This window comes from Artibeus jamaicensis, unplaced genomic scaffold (assembly GCF_021234435.1).
Source record: "Artibeus jamaicensis isolate MK-2021 breed Jamaican fruit bat unplaced genomic scaffold, CSHL_Jam_final contig_585, whole genome shotgun sequence".
In the NCBI taxonomy this organism is placed as follows: Eukaryota; Metazoa; Chordata; class Mammalia; order Chiroptera; family Phyllostomidae; genus Artibeus; species Artibeus jamaicensis.
The window spans coordinates 3,841,439-3,858,021 of NW_026521894.1; the positions used below are offsets into that span (position 1 = coordinate 3,841,439).

Sequence of the window (16,583 nt, forward strand, 5' to 3'; positions counted from 1 at the left end):
CTAGTCATTTTGAAATAAATGGGTTTATCTGTTGAGAGTGCCAGGAACAGGGAGAATGAGGGAGGCTTCCAGAAAGGGACCCTGTGGGAGGCCGGAAAGAACAATGATAGTACCGAGGACTCAACAGGGCTGGAGATGATAACTTTGCCATTGAATCAGTCTGTAAGTTTATGTGATTTCCTCTAGCAGGCTGGAACGGTGAGTGGAAGAAACTACTGGAATCAGTCAGAGGAAAAGCAGCAATCATCAGGGAAGTGAGGATGGTGGTCAGAGTGTCTCTGAAGTGACTCACCTTGGAATCTGCACCAGGGAGAAGAAATTAAAGCAGAGCTGATAAACTGAGAGAACACAGAAGAGTAAGGAGAGGAGAACTTGATGCCACTGAACAGAAGTTGGATGGGAATGGAGGAGTGTGAAACTCCCACTCCCAGGGAAAGAGTAGAGCTTCAGAGTTCAAGATTCTAGGATAGGCAATTCTGTGGAATGAGTTCTGATGTAGCCTTGCTACATGGTCTTGTGGTAGTGGCACAGAGGGGGACAATCATTGCAGTGGGATGGCCAAGGAACTAGGACTCTCCACTACCTTCATCATGGATCCTGGAGGCATTCCAGGAGACTGGTAGACATTGAGATGCTGAGGATATTTACTACTCTGCCCAGATTCATATACCTTAGAAACAAACAAATTTAAAAAAAAGGAACCAATAAGCATGCCTTCAGTGAAATCACTGACAAAGATTTCTAACTGAAAAATGTCATGTCATGTCACTGCTATGTCTGCATGCTGACAGAGACCAATTACGTGGCATCTAACCCAGAGATCAGGGATTCACAGCTGGTGGGACTATTCTGATGCACAGGTGAAGGGTCACAAGGACTAGCTCTTCTCCCTTCCTTTAAGTCTAATCAGGGAGCCAACCGCTAAACCGAGTGTCACTGTGTCTTCTCTTTTATCTGCAGATATCTATTCTCTACTCAGTATCCAAGAGACAGGGCAAGACCCTGTCATTGCTATAAATGCCTACTGCTGGCTCTGAAAAAACTGATTTGAATGACAAATCCGACACTCATGAGGATCAGCCACACCACCCACTTCCCCTATAAAGATGTTATCTTTTAAAAAGAGGCCTGTACTGAAAACCTAGGTATGAGTAGCTCTGCTGCTTTGTTTAAAATTTACTACAGCTACTTCTGTGGCAGATGAAATACCATATGCCTTTTAAAGAAGTTGTTTCTCTGTGGAAATTGAACCAGTAGTTTTATTTTTCTCCTTATCCTCCTTCTCTTTCTTTTTGCCTCAGAAGCTTTTTTCAAATTATAACTTGTATGAAATCCAAATCTGTGAAGTAGGGAAAAGCAGAGTTTATCCAGTTAGGAGCAGGGTCAGCTTACTCACCCTCTTTTTTTTTCTATATACAAACCTCTCCCCATTACCCTGCCCCCCAACACTAGTCTCCACCCAGAGCCTCAAAAGTAATTTCTTAAGGGATTCCTGAGCAGCTGTTGGGGTGACGGACCACTGCATTTTATTGCCTTTGAGCATTATCATAATAAGTCATTATTTGGTGAAGACAAGGTACAACAGGTTCAGCAAATTAAAATACTTAGGATATTAAGAAATATATCTTGGCCATGCCACTAATTCTTGATCTATTTCCAATAACAGCTAGGAAAGCACAGCTGGACCACAATCAGATTCCCATCAAACCCATAAGAAAGTTGTAGCTAACAGAAAGTAGAATGTATGGTTACCAGGGCCTTGGGGATGAGAAGTTATTGTTCAATGGGTGCAGAGTTTCAGTTTTGCAATAGAAAAAGTAGTTGGCTGCTGGTGATAAAAGTATCAATGTGAATGTACTCAATGCTGCTGAACTGTACACTTAAGATGGTAAATTTCATGTTATGTGTCTTTTACCACATTTTTTAAAAGGTCATTGTTCCTGACATATCATCCAGCCACTGGAAACAATGATTATTCAGATTTCACAGCAATATAGACAAAAAAGCTGATGATAGTGTAAACTGTTTTAAACTAAGGCAAAAAAATTGGTTACTATCATCTATATTCCTATATTCTATATCTACTTAGATATCCATATATATACACATATATACTCAGATGTATATATACACTCCTGAGTATATATACTAAGATGTATATATACATTCCTATATCCATATATATGTATATACACACACAAACTCATATAACTGGGCAGAAGACATGAATAGACATTTGCCCAAAGAAGACATACGGATAACCAACAGGTATATGAAAAATGTTCAGTGTCATTAATCATCAAGGAAATACAAATCAAAACCACAGTGAGATACCATCTTACATTTAGTAGACTATATAGTACCAAAAAGACAAGAAATAGTCCTAGCCGGGTGGCTCAGTTGGTTAGAGCTTTGCCTCATACACCAAAAGGTTGCAGATTCAACTGCCAGTCAGAGCACATACCTGGGTTGTGGGTTTGATCCCTGGTCGGGGAATGTATGGGAGGCAATAAATATATGTTTCTCTCTCACATCAATGTTTCTTTCTCTTTTCCTCTCCCTTCCTCTCTTTCTAAAATCAATAAACATATCCTCAGGGCTGAGGGGGTTTTTTAAGACAAGAAATAACAAGTTTTGGCAAGGATATGGAGAAAAGGAAACCCTTGTGTACTGTTGGTAGAAATCTAAGTTGGCATAGCCAATACGGAAAACAGTATGGAGGTCCATTAAAACATTGAAAACCATTAACAATAGAATTACTATGTGATCCAGCAATACCACTGCTAGATCACATAGTAGATATTTATCTGAAGAAAACAAAAACACTAACTCAAAAAAATACATACACCCATGTTCATTGCAGCATTACTTACAATAACCAAGATATGGAAGCAGCCCAAGTGCCCACCAATAGATAAATAGACAAAGAACATGTGATACATATGCTATATGTACATACCATATATACAATAGCATATTATTCAGCTACAAAAAGAAGGAATGCTTGCTGTTTGTGACAACACAGATGGACCTTTTAGTCATTATGCTACATGAAATAAGTCAGAGAAAAATAGAGAAAGATAAATACCATATGACCTTACTTACATGTAGAATCTAAAACAAAGCAAACAAATAAGCAAAAACTAAGTTCATAGATATGGACAACTTATTGGTGGTTGCAAGAGGTGTGAGGAACAAAATGGGTGAAGGTGGTCAAAAGGTACAAACTTGCATTTATAAAATAAATAAGTCATGGGGATATAATGCACAAAATGGTGGCTATGCTTAATAACACTGTACTGCATATTTGAAAGTGGCTAAGAGAGTAAAATACTCATCACAAGAAAATTTTTGTAACTATGCATGTGATATGTGTTAAGTGGACTTACTTTGGTGAACATTTCACAATATATACAAATACCAAACCATCATGTTATACACCTGAAACTAATTTAAATGACACATGTCAATTACACCACCATAAAAGATTCTACATATATGATTGTAAGTTAAAACAAACCTATGGGAAGACTAGCATGAAACACAAAACAAAGGATGTAATACAGACCTTTCCCTATTTTCTATATTTTAAAGCTTCATACAGATCCAAACTTTTAGATGAAAAGATGTCTAATATTTTAAAATGTTTAAAACAAAGCATATTCTTTCCTTACTATAGGGATTTCTTCACATCATTTTAAATGCCTACTAGACACACAGAGAAGTGATACACTGAAGAGTTATTCAGTATTTTTTCACTTATCTACATATATTTATGAGTGCCATTTACGTACAAGGCACTATCCTAGATATTCGGGATTATCAAGTGAACAAGAAGAAGTCTCTGCCCTCATGGAACTTACTTTCTAATGGGGAAACAAAGCTAATAAAAAAACATAAAATGACACTGATCATGTTTTGTAAAGAATTAAAATACTTATTACATTATAGGTAATATAATAAATAATAGCACTTTTAGATTGGGAAGTCAGGGGAGGCTCAACTGACATGAAATTTGAGCTGACATCTGAATGATAAAAATCAGACTTGAGAAGACAGGTAACAGAGCAAAGCCACAACTCTGAGCAGAAATAAAATATGTCCGGTTTGGGGAACTGAAAGCGCCATTGTGGCTGGGAAGTACTGGGTGCGGGAGTGGTATGAAGAGAAGACACTGCCCCTTCCTTCAGGAACTTGTGGTGAAATAGAGCTTGGTACAGAATTTCTGATACTTCTCTTTTGGCATAAACCTTCAGAGAACTTCAAATTCATAATATCTACAGAACAGAAATATCAACCTTTTAAACAGAATTAAGTCTCCATTTTTCCTTATAGACTACCTTCCAAATCTGCAATGAAAAGGGATCACATGGCAATGTCAGCCTCAGAGAAGAAACAGATATTAATGTGTATTCAATAGAACAAGTCCATGCTAAGAAATCCAAATCTTCCAAAACTCAAGCCTTACTTGTCCTTGCCAAATTCAAATTTCCCAGGTCCAATTCGAAGTAGAGATCCATTGAGCCACTTAGGAAAATTTCCTCGGACTTGAGCAGAGATGACCTGTGGAGTCTCCTCCACTGTGGCCAGTAATGGTGCAATACACGGAAGACTCTCCTGCTTGCTGAAGATCCCTTTTGTTTGATGACTATTTTCTGTGTACTTCTTCAAAACTGTGAAGAAGAAATCAAACACACAAAAAATGTTTACCAATCTTCTATAAATATGCCTATTTCTCCCTACTGGTCAGGGAAATGTCAACCTAATTCTACATTAGTCTCCAAATTCCTCTCTCTCTTTCCTCATTCTCAGATCAGTTCTTTGGTTCTTCCTTTATTTTTTTTAACAACAATCCTTTTTCTATCTTTGCTGTACAAATATACTTGGGAATCAACTCAGGACTTTAATTATTATTATCATTTCTTGATAATAGAATTGAAAATAATAATATATTAAATAATATTAAATGATAATTATATTAAATGATAATATTATTATCACTTCTTGATAATAGAATTGAACAGTGCTCATCTTTTCACAAGATGGAATCTAACTCTAGATGTGCTAATAGCAACCTGACTGTTATAATAAAAAATGGCCACCATTTAACATTATCATAATTATGTTGACCATAGTACTTTATATACACCAAAATGTGACCCCAAAAATTTCCTAGGGATTTATGGAGAGCATTCAATAGGATCTACAATTTAATTTCTTCTATTTTAATGTACATATGAATGTTACATGGCATTTTCTAGGAGAAGGGTGTTATAAACTAAACTATGCAGTGATATGTAGTCTAAAATTACCTGAAATTCAAATATATATATAATAAATAAATATATGTAATAAAGACCCAGAAATTGTTCCTATTATTTCACACTTAGTGTTCAAAAGGCAGTATTGCTTCACACAGGGGGGTGGTCAAATATATAACTAACAGGGCACTATAAAATACAGTCATTTATTTTATTTCATAAAACCTTAACAGTGAGATAAAAGTCTAAACTAGAACAACTAAGACATAGGGGCACTATTCCTCTAAAGTGAAATTTGCATCCTTTTAGCAACATATTTTACAGTGTTATATTTATTATCTCATTTCTTTCAAAAATATAGTTTAAAGTGCATGAGGTATTCTACTTTGCTTTATGTAACAATTCAAACTCAACTATTTCCTAATTTCACAAATAAAATTCACTTTTACCCTGAATGCCCTTCCCAATAATCTATCTCTGGGGAAATTTTACCTATTGTTCAAAGTCTATCGCAAATATTACTTTCTTTAAGATGCAGCATAATGTAATGCTTAAAAATGTGGGCCCAAGGAGATCAGATAGTTAGTATGGAATAATGCACATGAAACATACAAATAGAAATACAATACAAATATGAATTTAATACATATCCACTGTTTCATTGCTCAGCAACCATTTTCCCTCCTGGCAACTGTACCTCTAGGATTTTCCTCTGGGAAGGCACCTCCTCTGCCTCAGTCCCTGTGCTGTATAAGTAGACTTGACTCCACCCCTAACAGGATTCGGCAAATTATGGGCCTGGCCAATCAGAGCACAATTGCTTTAATACTAAGCATGGTACCCAATCAGAATGAATGATACACAATGAGAAGAAGGAAAAAAAAAACAAAAAAAACCAGGCCCAGGCTCTACCTGGCTCCAGAATGCTTGGGCTGAAATCTTGCCTATTATTTTTCAAATAAATAGCCTCCAGCAAGACAATTAACCTCTCTGTATACCTCCCTCCTTTCTAAGATGGGGATAATGATAATTCTTATTGCTCCTAAGACTATAAATAACAAGTGAATTAGGTAATGCAAAGATTTAAGAAATTGTGAATATTCAAAAAATCTTAGCTATTATTTATGTGGCTTTAAAAAATATGTTTATTGATTTTAGAGATAGAGGAAGGGAGAGATGGAGGTGGAGAGAGAGAGAAATGTGGATGCTGTCTGGGAATCAAACTGCCAGCCTTTTGGTATATGCAATGATATTCCAACCAATTGAGCCACACTGGCAAAGGCTACTTATGTAGCTTTTAAGGATCAATCCAACAAAATGTAATACATTCTTTCTTTAGATTATGAGGAGGACCCCAAAACCCAGAATTTATTAAAAAATTGTGCACTCTTACATGTTTAAACTTCAGTCACCTTCAAACTACTCTCCATTTGATGCAGTACATCTATCACGATGTTTTTTCCACTGCTCAAAACAGTTTTTGAAGTCATTGATTTTTATGCCTTTTAGTGCTTCTGCCATTTTTTGTTTCATCTCTTTCACATAGGCAAAACCTTTGAGGACTTGTTCATCCAGGAAACACAAAAAGATTTGCTGGGGACAAGATAGGGTGAAGAGGGAGGGTGGTGCGCGGGGGTCATGCTGTTTTTTGGTAAAATACTGCTGAACACTCAGCTCAATGTGGGCAGTTGCACTTGTCAATCACCCATCGTGAAATGGGCAAACACACTGAAAGAATCTTCAACAAAATTCACTGAAGCCTAAAGCAGCCTCTCATGACAATGCCTGCTGGTACACTGACACAGATGGGTTCCTAGAACTCTCACTTAGCAGGGGAAGCCTGTACTATAAGGGGCCCACCCGCAAGAAGATAATTCTGGGGTTCTTTTGTGTCCCTCTCATATTTATTTATTCAACAAAGTGCTGGGCACTGCTGAGGGTTAAAAAAGTGTGACCTTTACTCTTTAATCTCAGTACTGTTCCTTGGTAATCTCATCTAGAACTTTAATGTCACCAATTACTTTATGCAGGTGATTCAACACATCAAAAGAGAATTCCTCATTATCCCTCTTCCAAATCAGTTTCCCACCTGCTAAATCACCTAGCTTCAACAACTCATGGGCCTTGAATTCTTCTTCACATTCACTAACAGGTTAAATTCTATTGATTATGCCCACAAAGGGCTAGAAAGAGGATGCTAAGGAGATGATATAGGATAGCTTGTATAAATTAGTAGGACTCAGGAGTTTGCAAGGGTGCCTTGAGTAAATCCTTTGCAAGAACTTATCCTCTGGCCAGGTAGCTCAGTTGGTTAGAGCATCGTCCCATAGCCCAAGGTTGTGGGTTTGATCCCCAGTCAGAGCACATATAAGAATCAACCAATGAATGTATAAATGAGAGGAACAACAAATTGGTATCTATCTATCTATCTATCTATCTATCTATCTATCTATCTGTCTGTCTGTCTGTCTATCTCTCTCTCTCTCTTCCTTTCTCTCAAATCAATTAATAAAACTTTTTTTTTAATTTACCAGTCCACCTCTCCAGGGCAAGAAAAACCCCACAAGTTTTTCTTCTGGCTTGAACTGTCCTAATCAGCACTGATGCTTCAGCTCTTCTTGCCTATCAGTCAATTCCTTTCTGCTGTCTAATTTAGGCCCTCTCAACCTATTAGATGGTTATTATCACAGCCTCTTATTTGGAAGGAGAAATCAGATAAGGGAACTATCTTCTAAACCAGGGTTTCCTAAATGGTGGGCCTCTTGATCCCCTTAGCCCCTGGGATGGCCAGAGAATCACCTCCTGTTCTAAGTGATTTATTGAAGCTCCAGATTCCATCCAATTTACTCCGGTGTGAGAAAAAACAATGATCAGTTTCTATGTGTCCTATCATGTGGAAAGACTGAGAAGCGCTGCTACTAAATCAATCATCTTAAAGACAGATTTAATTATATCACAAACTCCTCCATGAAATCTTCACAAATGACTCCTCACTGTCTACCAAGGAAGCTCTAAGCTGCTTGGTCAGGCACTGATGAAGGCACTGTACAATCTCACACCAACCTGCCTCCTCAGTTCTGCCTCTCACTCCAGTGGAGTCCGGACCATGCCCCTGCCTTCTCTTCTCTCCTCTCTTCTCATCATCATAAATGCACCCTTCTTTTCACCTAGCATATTTCTCACATCCTTCAGGTAAAATGCACTTAACTTACTCATCCTTCAAGATCCAGTGCCCTTGTCACTTGTTTCATAAATATAACATTCCTATTTCTTATAGCAAAAACTGATTCTCCTTAGTCTGAACTCACACAGCAACTGTTATAACTCTCTTATGGCACTTGCGTATTCTACTCATGCAATAAAGATGAATATACCTCATGATCTCTCCTACCAGGATGCCTTGAGTACAGACAAGGTATTGGTTTTTGCCTTTACCCCAGCACCTAATACACTGACATGCACTGAATTACTGAATTAAATAATTTAAAGTTTATAGCATATATCAGCATGATTTCTCATAGCTCTATATCAGCCCATTTCAAAAAAATAAAGTCATGAGCGCTGGCTGGCATAGCTCAGTGGATTGAGCATGGGCTGCAAACCAAAGGGTCGCAGGTTCGATTCCCAGTCGGGGCACATGCCTGGGTTGTGGGCCAGGTCTCCAGTGGGGGCCATGTGAGAGGCAACCACACATTGATGTTTCTCTCTCTCGTTCTCCCTCCCTTCCCCTCTCTCTAAAAATAAATGGATAAAATCTTTTTAAAAATAAATAAATAAAAATAAAAAAAATAAAATCATGAGCACTGGTTGGTGTGGCTCAGTGTATTGAGCACCAGCCTGAGACCAAAGGGTCACCAGTTTGATTGCCAGTTAGTGTTACAGAGCAGATACACCAGACCAGACTCCAGAGGATGGTATACTAATACCGTCCAGACCACCTACTGGGCCCCATCATCAGTTGCCAGTTGGAAAGACATCTCTCAATGCGAGAGATTTGTGAAAAGGAAAGGAAATGTTTAATGCTATACAGACTTAATGGAGTAACCTGAAGTCTTCATTAAAATATCAAAGTCCTTTAGGATATCCACCTACACAGACACAGGGCTCCCTTCTCCCCCTGCCCTAATTCAGAGTAACTCAGGAAAAGAGCACACGGTTGTGTTTCAGGCTGCTGGCACCATCAGCTGTGTCGCCGTCCAGGCAGGATCTCCAATTAATCCAAAGTCATGTGGCACTTTCGCAGGGTTCACTGGCAAGAGTTCTTTGTACCCATTTTTCCAGGCAAAGTCTCTCCTGCTTCCCAGGCCACGCGGCCAAAAGGAGCACCCCAAAGCCACGTGGGACTCTTCAACCAAAGCTGCAGGAGTCTGCACTCCACCAAAAGTGGGTGGCTTTCTTCTTCACCTGGATGCAGGGATCCCCATTCTGGAAAAGGCACGTGGTTCTCCTTCACCTGGCCAAGAGGGGGTCCTCACTCTGCCCAAAACCATGGGGTTCCCTCGCTAAAGCTACATGATGATTCTCTCTCACATGGCTGTGGGAGTCCCCATTCTGGCCAAAAGCATGTGGTTCTCCTCCCCAATGGCTGCCGTGTCTGGGTTTAAATACCCATGCCAATCTTCCTCTGTACCTCTATTTCTGACTCCTCCCACAGTTGGTTACACCTGCCAGTATTTCTATGTTATTGCAAGTTTACTTGGCTACGATCGTGAGTCTGGGCAGGTATGGCCCCATGTCCTGGAGCCAATCTTCTCCGAGCTGCCACGCAGGCACTGTAACTCAGGGGACCTGCCCCCCCCAGTTACATCTTGGGGGGAAGTGACTTCATCCCCCTGGCTCCAAGCTTGGCCACAGCCACTTAACATATCCAAGTGACCCGCCAAAGGCTATAGATACGTTAAATAACCATTCCATGAATTAGCTGCAAGGCTGTGGCTGTACAAAACAGCCCTGCATGTTCCTGCTCCATGTGTCCCTTCCCCCAACTCACACCTGTGGGGGAAGGGGTGAGGACATCTTATATGTCTCACCAATATTTCCTAGACACCTTGAGTTCTGGACCCCATTCCAAATCCCTTTTTTTTGGGGGGACCCTCTTGGCTGCACCCTGTATCAATATGATTGCTGCTGCATTATTATTGCAAATAATAGCTGTTTCATACAATTGTAAATACTACACAGCGCCCTCTCAGATCTTAGCCCACTTCACGGTTTCCTGAACTCTATTACTGTAGTGATTAAATCTGTTCTCTCACACACTACACCTACTTACTATCCTTTACTCTCACCTTACCTCAGAATCTGACCTCCCACAACCTCACTGCTTTCTAGATCCAAAACACAATCTTTCCCTCCCCAACAAGAGTCTTATCTTCTTTCCACCTTTTCTAAAAAGTGGCCAGTTGGGTTGAATATCACAGTTAACACTATACATAGCCAAAGGATCTCCTATCTCTTCTCTACCAGCTGCTACCGTAAGTATCATAGAATACACTCTTTCTGTCTTAAATCATTTTGCCTTCCCCTACAACTGATCACAAAAAAAGAGCAGGTGGAAGCTGTGAAGACCAGGATACCTGCTGGAAGAGGAAACCCAACAACAAAGGAACCACCAACAGATAACAACAGAAGAAAGTGAAAAAGAAAGTGGAAGCCACACTAACTTCAATCCGGAACATATCTGGAAATACAACTAAATAGAGGAGAAATTACCCAGAACAAACAACTGAACAAGTGTAAGAGGAATCCTCAAAACCTTGTACAAAGAGAAGAACCAGCTTCAACACAACATGCCCACACTAGCACAACAAACTACAAGAGGTGGTGGACAGAGTGATCCTCAGTAAACCAACTGGTGGGAAGGACCCACAAAAGAAAGACCCAACAATAATTAAAACCCAAAGACAAACACAGAGCAACATAAATGACAGCCCAAGACCAGTCAGCTCAGGAGATCAAGAAGACAGCACCACTGAATTGGAGGACATCTTATATGTCTCTCCAATATTTCCTATACACCTTGAGTTCTGGACACCAATCCAAATCCCTTTTTTGGGCCCCCCCCCTTGGCTGCACAGTGTATCATTAGGGTACATGCCTTGGTTGCTGGCCAGGCCCCCAGTAGAAGGTATGTGAGAAGCAACCACACAGTGATGTTTCCCTACCTTTCTCCCTCCCTTCCCCTCTCTCTAAAATTAAATACATAAAATATTTTAATAAATAAAAAATCATATAACAATAGTAGCTACAATGGAAAGCTTCAAAAAAACAGAGTGTTAAGGAAGTCCCTCAGAATGCAAATAGAACCAGATATTTACATCAGAATGTAAAGCAGTGATTTTTCAATTGAGAAAGGCTTAAATAGCGAATATTTTTCCTACTGCAAATCTAAGAGAATCCCAAAATCCTGAAACCTGCCCTTGTAAGTCGTAGAAAATATACAAATGGAAAGTTTGTTTCCCTGATGAATAAATAAATCCTGACTGTCTTCTTGAACTCCCAGCTCTGCACTTGCTGCCTTGTATCTGCTTCAAAAAGAGTAGAAAACCTCAGAAGCTCCCAGTATTCTTCAGAAAAGGCACACAATTATAAGTTCAGGCTGGCAGGAAGAGGAAGAGGACAGGACAAATCCCCTACCTGGAATCCAGCGTATCACAGATCGGAAAACCACTGCAACAGCAGAAAGACTGTGGACAAAATGGAGGAAGTGTTGAAAAACCATTTTTGTGTTAAGTAGCAGCAGATTCTATGATTTCCAAATCCGCACATTCATTGGCAGTGAGGCTAAATAAACTTCCTGGAATGTCCTTGGCTCACAAACAAAAACCGGAGAGAAGAGATGGGGGATGGGATGGAGGAGAGGCTTCAAAATGAGAGAAATCTCTCTCACTCTGATTTCCATGACAAGTACCCCAACAACCTATCCATAGTCACTAGTGTTTGAAATATGAAATTAAACTACCAACAGTGGTCTCCCTCCCTAAACTCTCATTCAAATCTGTCCTCACACTTCAGTTAAGTCAGTTGATTCGTAGGTGAATTTCCTCATGTTACTCCTCTCCCCTGAAAGATCCATATCTCCTTTCTGTGCAGAATAAAGTCCAAATGTAAACTGTCAACAAAGGACTGTACAATCTGACCAAAACCTACCTTTGATCCTTTGTCTCTCTGCCTTTCCAGCAGTTCATTCTTCCTTTTCTTTTCTATTCATTTAATTTATAAAACATTTTCTCACAATCTAGAATGAATAAGGAAGGTCCTGTGAAGGTATGATCTTAAAAACTTTAACCATTATATTTTATTAATTTAACAAACATTTTTGAGCACCACAGTATCAAATACTGCACTACAAATTGAGAAACCCAAGAAACAAAATTCAGTTCTGATTCTCTAGCAGTTTAGATGATACATTATTCTGCTTTGTGAATTCTCAGTCCAGTGAAATGACTATACACTTACCACATGTTTTTGTTCTTGTAGCCCTTTGAACAAATTTTTCCCTGCCTGAAATGTTCTCCCTCTTCCCTTTTCAGACAAGATCAGGCACATTCAGGGTGGTATAGCCATAGACCTCCCTCTTCCCTTTCAAAAACCCATTTGAAAATCTACCTCTTTGACCCCTTGCTAAAAAGCCCTACTCCCAATAGGAGTTATCAGCATTCCCACAGAGATTGTTTTAACATGTACATATCATGTTTTCCTAGCAAAGGCACCTAAGTGCAATTTCAATAAAGGAGTGGTTAAAATTTTCAGAACAGAGAACAAGGAATATATTAAACTATTCTGTATTCCCCACAGAACCTAGCATAATATGATGTACAAAGATAGTCAATATATATTTTCATCTGTGATCAGTGAAAAATACAAACTTGTGAAATTTTATTGAAATGAAAGAGTGATACTAGAAGTGTAAATTAAAGGGCAATGTGATATTAGAAGTGTATATTAAAGGGCAAATAAGCTTTAATTAGGCATTCAAGAACTTCTCCTCTAAGAGGTAGCTATTCTGACCAGTACATGGTTTCTGACAGTAAATACATTGTTTCACTAAAAATCAGTTCGTTTTAATCAAACCAAATGAAGAGATCGAATTGATTCTCTGAACCTGCACAGGAAGAATCACATGCTTAGCAATGGAGATACCATCAAGATATATGAAGTATATTATAAAATCCATTCTGAAACAACCTGTTAGATTTAGCTTTCATATTAATAATAAATGCTTAGGAAAAAAATAACTCACGAACATTTTAATAGTGATGGGTCAATAGTGTCATCTTTGGATTTAGAACATTCGAGAACTCTGTAAGGTAAAAGAATAATTCAAAACCAAGGTGATATGGTATATCACATCAAATATAGTTTTCTGGTTGCATTTAATATTTAAAATCCCACTTGTAATAGTTACTTGATTGGCCTCTATTAGTGTATCTCTCTACAAACCTAATAATTTTTCCCCTTAATCAATATGTTTAATGAATATTATTTTACTATTTACAATCCTTTCTTGTATGAGAATTTTGTTATATGGTAGGTATATATGCCTTGAAATAATTTTATGAAATGAGATTTAACTTCAACTTTAAAAAGCAACAAGATAAACATGCTGTCCACCTGAAGAATACCAAATTCCTTGCAGTATTATTTGTAAATATGTCCAAATTTGTGATTGCTTACATCAGCAAAATATATTTATCAGCCCTGGCTGGTGTAGCTCAGTGGATTGAGCGCAGGCCTGTGAAGCGAAGGGTTGCCGGTTTGATTCCCAGTCAGGGCACATGCCTGGGTTGCAGGTCAGGTCCCCAGTGGGGGACACATGAGAGGCAACCACACATTGATGTTTCTCTCCCACTCTTTCTCCCTCCCTTCCCCTCTCTCTAATAATAAATAAATATATTTAAAATATATATATATTTATCAGATTGAAAATATATATACTATATTGAATTATATATGTGACTTAAAAATGAGTGCTGTGGTTTTTTAAATCTGATTAATATAGTTATTACATATAATTATATAACACAGTAAAAATTTTCAATGAAATCATAACAGTGCCACCTTGGTTGGTGTGGCTTAGTGGATTGAGTGCTGGCCTGTGAACCAAGAGGTCACTGGTTTGATTCTCAGTCAGGGCACATGCCTGGGTTGCAGGCCAGGTACCCAGTTGGGGTTGTGCAAGAGGCAACCAATCCATTTATCTCTCACACACTGATGTTTCCCTCCCTCTCTTTATCTCTCCCTTCCCCTCTCTCTAAAAGCAAATAAACAAAATCTTTACAAACATAAATTTAAAAAAGAAAAATAAAATAAAAACAGACTATAAAAAATCATAGCAGAGCCTTCCTCTGCTATAAGGAAGGATTTTTACCAAAAAGGGAGGATTTTTTTTTAGCTAGATAAGTATTAGAGGTCCACTAGTCCAAATGCAATTTCTGTATTATAACAGAATTGATTCACCAAAGTTGCCTTGTTTAGCCAATCTCTTTACTTCTATTTTTTAAGTATATTTTATTGATTATGCTATTATAGTTTTCCCAATTTTCCCCCTTCTCCTCCTCTGCCCGTCCCCCCCAACCATCCAGCTTCCCTCCCCTTAATTCATGTCCATGTTTGTACATGTAAGTTCTCTGAATTCTGTTTCCTATACCATTTTGACCTCTCCCCATCTATTTAATGTCTACCAATTACGCTTCTTCTTCCTTGTACCTTTTCCCCACTATTCTTCCCTTCCCTCTCCCACTGAAAACCCTCCATTTGATGTGCATTTCTCTGATTCTGTTCTTGCTCTAGTTGTTTGCTTAGTTTTTGTTTTTGCTGTTTTTCTTTTTTTTTTCCCCCTTAGGTTCATTTGTTGATAGTTGTGAGTTTATTGTCATTTTACTGTTCACAGTTTTTGATCTTCCTTGTCTTAGGTAAGTCCCTTTAACATTTCATATCATGAGGGCTGGGTGATGATGAACTCCTTTAACTTGACCTTATCTGGGAAGCACTGTATCTGCCCTTTCATTCTAAATGAAAGCCTTGTTGGATAGACTAATCTTGGATGGAGGTCCTTGACTTTCATGACTTCGAATACTTCTTTCCAGCCCCTTTTGCCTGTAAGCTTTCTTTTGAGAAGTCTGATAGTCTTATGAGAACTCCTTTGTAGGTATCTTTTTTTTCCTCTTGCTGCTTCTAAGATTCTCTTCTTATCTTCAAATTGAGTAACTTAATGATGATGTGCCTTAGTGTGTTCCTCTTTGGGGCCAACTTGTTTGGGACTCTCTGAGCTTCCTGGAAGTCTATTTCCTTCACCAGATTGAATAAGTTTTCCTTCATTATTTATTCAAATCACTTTTTAATTTCTTGCTGTTGCTCTTCTCCTTCTGGCAACCCTATAATTAGGATATCGGAACATTTCAGGTTGTCCCGGAGATTCCTCAACCTCTCTTCATTTTTCTTGGATTCTTGTTTTTTCATTCTGTTCCTTCCGGTTGGATATTTATTTCTTCCTTTTGTTCCAAATCATTTATTTGAGTTCCGGTTTCCTTCCTGTCACTGTTGGTTCCCTGAATATTTTGCTTTATTTCATTTTGGGTATCTTTCATTTTTCGACCAAGCTCAATCAGTTCTGTGAGCATTTTGATTACCCGGGCTTTAAACTCTTCATCAAATAGGTTGGCTATCTCCTCATCGTTTAGTTCTCTTTCTGAAGTTTTGCTCTGTTTTTTCATTTTGGCCCTATTTATTTGTTTGGGGCCTCTTTTAAGTTGTAAATTATAAGGGGGCAGGGCCTTACATATTCACCTGGGGAGGGAAAGCCTCCTTGCTGTGCTGCACTGCTGCTTGTAGGGGAGGTGCCAGAGAGGGAACAAGGCAGCTCACCTGCTCCTCTCTAGCCCACTTTTCAACAAACTCTAGTGTGAGACTGGGAGTTTCTCCCACCATGGCAACTGCCGTAGTCCATAGCCCACTCTGAGTCTCAGTTTCCCCTTAAGTCAGCCCCACTCACAATGTGATGCCTTACCAGTCTGGTTGTTCTGTTTAACTGTTTCTTTAATTCCATGGTTGTTGGAACTCCATGCAGTTTGATTTTCTGGCACTTCTGGTTGTTTACTGATTTTAGATTGCTTGTTGTCCTCCTTTTGGCTGTGCAAGGAAGCAAAGGGTGCCTCCATCTTGGCTGGAACCTCTTTACTTCTGGACCACTAATTTTATCCCATACCACACAACTGCTAAAACTTGTAAGTACATTTCATTATCAACATCACTGATATGGTTGTACAAAAAAGCCAAGTCATATGAGGTTCTGGTTATTTCTGTTTTTTATTTTTACTGCAA

The 16,583-nt window shown here is 38.8% G+C and overlaps 1 protein-coding gene across 3 annotated transcripts in view; it reads right to left on the reverse strand.

Annotated features, from left to right (window-relative positions):
• BCO2 (beta-carotene oxygenase 2) overlaps nt 1-12,274 on the reverse strand; it is a 41,258-nt gene extending 28,984 nt beyond the window's left edge. Inside the window, exons 1-2 of one of the 3 annotated variants that reach the window (XM_037154997.2) lie at nt 11,898-12,274; nt 4,469-4,673 (exon numbers count right to left, since the gene is read on the reverse strand). In XM_037154997.2, the coding sequence (XP_037010892.2) occupies nt 4,469-4,673; nt 11,898-11,982 (290 nt within the window). In that variant the 5' untranslated portion in view covers nt 11,983-12,274. The remainder of the gene's footprint in view (nt 1-4,468; nt 4,674-11,897) is intronic. The other 2 variants (XM_037154998.2, XM_053670433.1) reach the window with 2 other exon arrangements.
• Nucleotides 12,275-16,583: the final 4,309 nt, after the last annotated feature.